Below are 8,373 nucleotides of genomic sequence, written 5' to 3'. Positions count from 1 at the left end.
CCCCTACAGTCGTCCCCTACAGCCATCCCACCACACCTACAGTCACCCCCCCTCCCCAACCCCCCTCAACTCACTCTACCTCCGCTACAGCCGCCCCCTACACCCCCCCAACTTCCCTTGAACAACCGGACAGACCCCCCCCCCCCCGGACTCCTCCCTACCCCCCTCCACCCCCCCCCCCCCACACAACCAGAGCTGAGTGTAGCAACCCCCACCCCACCCCTTTCAATCCCCTGTAGCGGTGTCACCGTCACCCGGTGTCGGAACAGGCGAAGTGTGGCTGCAGGACCAGGGTCCTGGGAGGGTGGGGGGGGGGGCAACAGGTGGAAGACAAGCAGAATTTCCTGTAGCTTCGTGTCAGGCTGTTAACTCACACCCATCTAGTCAGGCTGTAGTGCACAACCATCCCCACAACCGCCCCGCGTGGCACCGGCGACCTCAGCACGGCGCCCACGGGTGTTGCTACGACCCGAGCCGGTTGTTCTCGACGCTGTACGGTCCGACTGTTGCTCACAACCGGCGGCAGGGAAGGGAGGGAGGGAGGGAGGGAGGGAGGGAGGAGAGGGGGGGGAGGGGGCGGGCACAGGCGGAGGGGGTTGGGGCTGTAGGTTGGAGGGCGGCGGTGCCGTCCGACTGTTGGCGCCGGGGTCGGGGGTTCCTCATCTGTACAGTCGCACTTTAGTGGACAATCGGCCCCTGCTGCTTCTCCTGTGCCTGTTGTGGTGTTTTACCCCCGGAACTACACCCCAACCACAACCCCCCTGGGGGTGGGAGGTGTCCCCCCAACTTCCTCGCCCTCTGCTGAACCAAAATGGGTGATTTACACCCCAAAAATCCAGGATTTACACCCCAAAACCCGAGTTACAGTTGCAAAATCTGTGAGTTACACCCTAAACACACCCCCCCCAAGTTACAGCCCCAAAATCCAGGATTTACACCCCAAAGAACCCCCCGAGTTACACCCCAAAAACCCCATGAGTTACAGCCCAAAAAAACCCCACAATTTACACCCCAAAAATCCAGGATTTACACCCCAAAAAACCCAAATTAGAGCCCCAAAATCCAGGATTTACACCCCAAAGAACCCCCCAAGTTACACCCCAAAACCCCCACAAGTTACAGCCCCAAAATCCAGGATTTACACCCCAAAAAACCCCATGAGTAACAGCCCCCAAATCCAGGAGTTCCACCCCAAAAAACCCCTGAGTTACAGCCCAAAAATCCAGGATTTACACCCTAAAAGCCCACGAGTACAGCCCCAAATCCATGAGTTACACCCCAAAAAACCCAGGATTTACACCCCAAAAACCCTACAAGTTACAGCCCCAAAATCCAGGAGTTCCACCCCAAAAAACCCACGAGTTACAGCCCCAAAATCCGGGATTTCCACCCCAAAAAACCCGACTTTCCAGCTCCCAAAAATCCCTATTTTCCACCCACCAAAATCCCTCTTTTCCAGCCCCAAAAATCCCCATTTTCCAGCCCCAAAAATCCCCATTTTCCAGCTCCCAAAATCCCCATTTTCCAGCTCCCAAAAATCCCCATTTTCCAGCCCCAAAAATCCCCATTTTCCAGCTCCCAAAAATCCCCATTTTCCAGCTCCCAAAAATCCCCATTTTCCAGCCCCCAAACCCCTACTTTCCAGCCCCAAAATCCACAGGTTGGAGTCCCCCAAAATTCCACAATTTACAGCCCCCAAAATCCCTACTTTCCAGCCTCAAAAAATCCCCATTTTCCAGCCCCAAATTCCCAATTCCCCAATTCCAGCCCCAAAGCCCCAAAAATTCTACAATTTACACCCCCAAAATCCCCATTTTTCAGCCCCTAAAATCCCCATTTTCCAGCTCCCAAAATCCATTATTCCAACCTCAAAACCCCCATTTTCCATCCCAAAAAAATCCAGTGTGCATCCCAAAAATCCCTGGGACCCAGGAAAAACAATTCCAATATTTGGGGGGGGGGGGGGGCCACACCCCAAAAAATCCCCCAAAAAAATCCCCCCCAAAAAATCCCCTGCCCTGGGGGAAGTGCTGAAGCCTCCCCAGCCCCATTCCCACTCCTTTTCCCCTCCCTGGCTGCTGCTCCATGGAAAATTGGGGGGCAAAAAGGGGGGGGCACAACCTGAGGACCCCCCCCAGGGGCAGGGGGGGGACAAGGACACGAAGTGGTGACAAAGAGGGGGGGACAAGGCCACAAATTGGGGACAAAAAGGGAGGGGGGGACAAGGCCACGAAGCCCCACGGAGCTCAAGGGTCCCCACTCGACGCATCCAACCCCCGTGTGGGTGTCCCCCAAAGACCCCCCCCCCAAAAAACCACCTGACCTCGTGTGTCCCCCCCCTTTAAAGGCCACGGAGGTGACACCATCAAGTGACATTTATTGGAGGGAGGTGGCAGTGGTGGCTTCCTAACGGTTGGACTTGGCCACGCGCTCCAGCTCGTCCTTCTTCTTGATGGCGTAAGAGTTGGAAGAGCCCTTGGGGAGAAAAAACCAAAAAAGAGGGTGGGGGGGTGCTCAGGGGGGGGGTTAAAGAGGGGAGGGGTCATCTGGTGTGTTCCCAAGTCCCCAAAAAGGTGACAAAAAGGGGGGGGGACAAACCTTGGCAGCGTTGATGAGCTCGTCGGCCAAGCACTCGGCGATGGTTTTGATGTTGCGGAAGGCGGCCTCGCGGGCTCCGGTGCAGAGGAGCCAAATTGCCTCAAAAAAATGACCAAAAAAATGACTTTGGGGACACGGGGACAAAAGGGGGGGACGGTTTAGGGGGGCGTGGGGGGCGTCAGGGGGTACCTGGTTGACACGGCGAAGGGGGGAGACGTCCACGGCTTGGCGGCGCACGGTGCCGGCGCGGCCGATGCGGGTGGAGTCTTCCCGGGGCCCCGAGTTGATGATGGCGTTGACCAAAACTTGGAGGGGGTTCTGAGGGGGGGATGAGTTAAAAAAAAATAAAACACCCCAAAAAAAAAACGAAACAAAAAAAAAAAACCAACCTCTCCCGGAGAAAAAAAAATAACCCCAAAAAAAAGGCGGAAAAACGTGCAAAAAAACTGCCAAAACGGAGCTTTTCGCACCCAAAAAACACCTCCAGAGCGGCCAAAGTCAACCCTAAAGGCACCAAAATCATCCCTAAAGGGCCCAAACCAAGCCTAAAGGCCCCAAAACCAACACTGAAGTCCCCAAACCAACCCTAAGGTCACCAAAATCGTCTCCAAAACCACCCCCAAAGTCCCCAAAATCACCCCGAGTCCCCAAAACCAACCCTGAAGTCCCCAAAACAAACCCCAAAGTCCCCAAAACCACCTCAAAAGTCCCCAAAACCAACCCTGAAGTCACCAAAACCACCCCCAAAGTCCTCTCACCCCATAATCCTGTCCCCTCACCCCGTAACTCCCCCGCCCTATAACCCCTTCCCCTCACCCCATAACCCTCTCCCCTCTCCTCACCCCCTCCCCTCACCCCACAGCCCCCTCCCCAGCCCCATAACCCCCTCCCCTCACCTCCCAACCTTCTCTCCCCCTCCTCACCCCACAACCCCCTCACCCAACCCCCTCCCCTCTCCTCTCTCCCCATAACCCCCTCTCTCACCCCACAACCTCTCCCCTCACCTCCTCCCTCACCCCACAACCCCCTCCCCTCTCCTCTCCCCCTCCCCTCACCCCATAACCCCCTCCCCTCACCCCACAACCCCCTCTCACCCAACCCCCCCCCTCTCCTCTCACCCCATAACCCCTTCCCCTCACCCCATAACCCCCTCCTCTCCCCACACCCCTTCCCCTCACCCCATAGCCCCCTCTCTCACTCCACAACCCTCTCCCCTCTCCTCTCACCCCATAACCCCCTCTCTCACTCCACAACCCTCTCCCCTCTCCTCTCACCCCATAACCCCCTCTCTCACCCCACAACCCTCTCCCCTCACCTCCTCCCACTCCCCACACCCCCTTCCCCTCACCCCACAACCCCCTCCCCTCTCCTCTCCCCCTTCCCCTCAACCCATAACCCCCTCCTTCCCCCCACACCCCTTCCCCTCACCCCATAACCTTCTCCCCTCACCTCCCAACCTTCTCTCCCCCTCCCCTCACCCCACAACCCCCTCTCACCCAACCCCCTCCCCTCTCCTCTCACCCCATAACCCCTTCCCCTCACCCCATAACCCCCTCCTTCTCCCCACACCCCTTCCCCTCACCCCATAACCTTCTCCCCTCACCTCCCAACCTTCTCTCCCCCTCTCCTCACCCCACAACCCCCTCCCCTCTCCTCTCACCCCATAACCCCTTCCCCTCACCCCATAACCCCCTCCTTCTCCCCACACCCCTTCCCCTCACCCCATAGCCCCCTCTCTCACTCCACAACCCTCTCCCCTCTCTTCTCACCCCATAACCCCCTCTCTCACCCCACAACCCTCTCTCCTCACCTGCTCCCTCAACCCACATCCCCTTCCCCTCACCCCACAACCCCCTCCCCTTTCCTCTCCTCCTTCCCCTCACCCCATAACCCCCTCCTTCCCCCCACACCCCTTCCCCTCACCCCACAACCCCCTCCCCTCTCCTCTCACCCCATAACCCCTTCCCCTCACCCCATAACCCCCTCTCTCACCCTACAACCCCCTCCCCTCTCCTCTCCCCCTTCCTCTCACCCCATAACCCCCTCTCTCACCCTACAACCCTCTCCCCTCTCCTCTCACCCCATAACCCCTCTCCTCTCACCCCACAACCCCCTCCCCTCTCCTCTCTCCCTTCCCCTCAACCCATAACCCCCTCCTTCCCCCCACACCCCTTCCCCTCACCCCATAACCTTCTCCCCTCACCTCCCAACCTTCTCTCCCCCTCTCCTCACCCCACAACCCCCTCCCCTCTCCTCTCACCCCATAACCCCTTCCCCTCACCCCATAACCCCCTCCTTCTCCCCACACCCCTTCCCCTCACCCCATAGCCCCCTCTCTCACTCCACAACCCTCTCCCCTCTCCTCTCACCCCATAACCCCCTCTCACCCCACAACCCCCTCCCCTCTCCTCTCCCCCTTCCCCTCACCCCACAACCCACTCCCCTCACCCCACAACCCCCTCTCTCACTCCACAACCCTCTCCCCTCTCCTCTCACCCCCCCCTCACCCCATAACCCCTTCCCCTCCCCCCACAGCCCCTTCCCCTCATTTCCCAACGCTCTCCCCTCACCTCCCAACCTTCTCTCCCCCTCTCCTCACCCCACAACCCCCTCTCACCCAACCCCCTCCCCTCTCCTCTCTCCCTTCCCCTCACCCCATAACCCCCTCTCCTCACCCCACAACCCCCTCCCCTCTCCTCTCACCCCATAACCCCTCTCCTCTCACCCCATAACCCCCTCTCCTCACCCCACAACCCCCTCCCCTCTCCTCTCACCCCATAACCCCTCTCCTCTCACCCCATAACCCCCTCTCCTCACCCCACAACCCCCTCCCCTCTCCTCTCACCCCATAACCCCCTCTCTCACCCCACAACCCACTCCCCTCTCCTCTCACCCCATAACCCCCTCTCTCACCCCATAACCCCCTCTCTCACCCCATAACCCCCTCCTTCCCCCCACACCCCTTCCCCTCACCCCACAACCCTCTCCCCTCACCCCACAACCCTCTCCCCTCACCCCACAACCCTCTCCCCACGCCCCCTCTCCCCGTGGCACCTCTCCGGTGAGCAGGTGGATGATCTCGAAGGCGTGCTTGACGATCCTGACAGTCATCAGCTTCTTGCCGTTGTTCCTGCCGTGCATCATCATGGAGTTGGTCAGCCTCTCCACGATGGGGCACTGCGCCTTGCGGAACCGCTTGGCCGCGTAGCGCCCGGCGCTGTGAGGCAGGTACTTGGCGTACTTCTCCTTCACCGCGATGTAGTCCTGGGAGCAGCCACGGCCTCAGCACCAGCACCAGCACCAGCACCAGCATCCTCAGCATCATCATCATCATCCTCAGCATCATCATCATCCTCAGCATCATCATCATCCTCAGCATCATCATCATCCTCAGCATCATCATCAACCCCAGCATCATCATCAACCCCAGCATCGTCATCATCCTCACCATCATCATCATCCTCAGCATCATCACCATCATCCCCAGCATCATCATCATCCTCAGCATCATCAGCCCCAGCATCATCATCCTCAGCATCATCATCCTCAGCATCATCATCCCCAGCATCATCATCCTCAGCATCATCCTCATCCTCAGCATCCTCATCCCCAGCATCATCCTCATCCTCAGCAGCATCATCCCCAGCATCATCCCCAGCATCATCCTCATCCTCAGCATCATCCTCAGCATCATCAACCCCAGCATCATCATCCTCAGCATCATCATCACCCCCAGCACCATCATCCTCACCATCATCACCATCCCCAGCACCATCATCCTCACCATCATCATCATCCTCAGCATCATCACCATCCCCAGCAGCATCACCCCCAGCACCATCATCACCCCCAGCAACATCATCCTCAGCATCACCCCATTATCTTCATCCTCAGCCCCATCAGCCTCAGCACCATCATCGTCCCCATCATCCTCATGCTCTTCCTCAGCATCATCATCATCATCCCCAGCATCATCCTCAGCCCCTTTATCTTCATCCTCACACCCATCAGCCTCAGAATTGCCATCCTCATCCTCATCATCCTCCTCAGCATCATCCTCATTATCTTCAGCATCATCCCCACCATCATCATCATCATCCCCAGCAGCCTCGTCATCGTCCCCAGCATCATCCTCAGCCCCTTTATCTTCATCATCATCCCATCAGCCTCCCCATCATCTTCATCTTCTTCATCATCCCCATCCTCATCATCCTCCTCAGCATCATCATCATCCCAAGAATCATCCTCATCCTCAGCATCGTCCCTGGCAGCACCATCATCCCCAGCATCATCATCATCCTCAGCATCATCATCATCATCATCCCCAGCCCCTTTATCTTCGTCCTCAGCCCCATCAGCCTCGGCACCATCATCCTCATCCTCCCCATCTTCATCCTCTTCCTCATCATCCCCATCCTCATCATCCTCCTCAGCATCATCGTCCCCAGCATCATCCTCATCATCCCCAGCACCATCATCATCCCCAGCAGCCTCGTCATCCTCATCCCCATCATCCTCAGCCCCGTGATCTTCATCCTCAGCCCCATCATCCTCAGTACCACCGTCATCCTCATCATCCTCCTCCTCATCCTTACCATCCTCATCAGCCTCAGCATCATCATCCTCATCATCCCCATCCTCATCATCCTCATCATCCCCAGCATCATCCTCAACCCCGTGATCTTCATCCTCAGCCCCATCAGCCTCAGCATTGTCACCCTCATCATCCTCCCCATCACCTTCATCTTCTTCCTCATCATCCCCAGCATCATCATCATCCTCAGCATCATCTCCCTCATTCTAATCTTCATCCTCATCCACCTCATCAGCCTCAGCACCATTATCTTCATCATCACCCTCATCATCCTCAGCCCCATCCTCAGCATCATCCCCATCCCCTTCAGCCTCAGCATCATCTTCATCATCTCCACCATCATCATCCTCATCACCATCAGCACTCTCAGCCCCATCATCATCATCATCCTCATCCCCATCAACCTCAGCATCATCATCATCCTCATCAGGACCCCCCAACCCCCACCTCAGAGCCCCCAAACCCCCACCCCAAGGCCCCCCAAAGCCCTGAGCCCCCCAACTCCCCCCTCAGAGCCCCCCAAACCTCTCAGGACCCCCCAGATCCCTCCTCAGAACCCCCAAAGCCCCCCAGCTCCCCCCTCAGAGCCCCCCAAAGCCCCAACCCCCCCAATTCCCACCTCAGAGCCCCCCAAGTCCCCCCTCAGAGCCCCCCAACCACCACCCCAAGGCCCCCCAAACCTCTCAGGACCCCCCAACTCCCACCCCAAGGCCCCCCAAACCTCTCAGGACCCCCCAACCCCCACCCCAAGGCCCCCCAAACCTCTCAGGACCCCTCAACTCCCACCCCAAGGCCCCCCAAACCTCTGAGCCCCCCAAAGCCCCTCAGCTCCCCCCTCAGAGCCCCCCAAAGCTCTCAGGACCCCCAATTCCCACCTCAGAGCCCCCCAAACCTCTCAGGACCCCCCAACTCCCACCCCAAGGCCCCCCAAACCTCTGAGCCCCCCAAAGCCCCCCAGCTCCCCCCTCAGAGCCCCCCAAAGCCCCAACCCCCCCAATTCCCACCTCAGAGCCCCCCAAGTCCCCCCTCAGAGCCCCCCAACCACCACCCCAAGGCCCCCCAAACCTCTCAGGACCCCCCAACTCCCACCCCAAGGCCCCCCAAACCTCTCAGGACCCCCCAACCCCCACCCCAAGGCCCCCCAAACCTCTCAGGACCCCCCAACTCCCACCCCAAGGCCA

At 58.6% G+C, this 8,373-nt stretch overlaps 2 protein-coding genes across 2 annotated transcripts; one reads left to right on the top strand and one right to left on the bottom strand.

The window, feature by feature from the left end:
* Positions 1-2,357: 2,357 nt before the first annotated feature.
* On the bottom strand, positions 2,358-5,866 carry RPS5 (ribosomal protein S5). Its single transcript, XM_071732523.1, has 4 exons — positions 5,653-5,866; positions 2,788-2,916; positions 2,599-2,697; positions 2,358-2,475 (listed from the first exon to the last, which is right to left on the bottom strand). Exons 1-4 carry the CDS (start codon positions 5,743-5,745, stop codon positions 2,407-2,409), a joined length of 390 nt encoding a protein of 129 aa, XP_071588624.1. The 5' UTR covers positions 5,746-5,866; the 3' UTR covers positions 2,358-2,406.
* LOC139790653 (uncharacterized) lies at positions 5,768-7,684 on the top strand. Its single transcript, XM_071732522.1, is given in 4 exon segments — positions 5,768-5,792; positions 5,861-6,078; positions 6,467-6,734; positions 7,155-7,684. Coding segments are annotated over 4 exon segments (1,041 nt in total).
* The last annotated feature ends 689 nt before the right edge of the window (positions 7,685-8,373 follow it).

The sequence above is a fragment of the Heliangelus exortis genome, unplaced genomic scaffold (genome assembly GCF_036169615.1).
Source record: "Heliangelus exortis unplaced genomic scaffold, bHelExo1.hap1 Scaffold_115, whole genome shotgun sequence".
In the NCBI taxonomy this organism is placed as follows: domain Eukaryota; kingdom Metazoa; phylum Chordata; class Aves; order Apodiformes; family Trochilidae; genus Heliangelus; species Heliangelus exortis.
The sequence above is the reverse complement of the archived record's forward strand: the minus strand, read 5'-3'. Positions and strand labels throughout refer to the sequence as shown.

Bases quoted from the DNA above. Each gene is read 5' to 3' on its own strand.
- RPS5 (XM_071732523.1), bottom strand. From the start codon at position 5,745: ATGATGATGCACGGCAGGAACAACGGCAAGAAGCTGATGACTGTCAGG. The intron at 2,698-2,787 runs GTACCCCCTGAC...CATTTTTTTGAG, and splicing joins CCCTTCGCCGTGTCAACCAG to GCAATTTGGCTCCTCTGCAC. The intron at 2,476-2,598 runs GTTTGTCCCCCC...TTTCTCCCCAAG, and splicing joins AGCTCATCAACGCTGCCAAG to GGCTCTTCCAACTCTTACGC.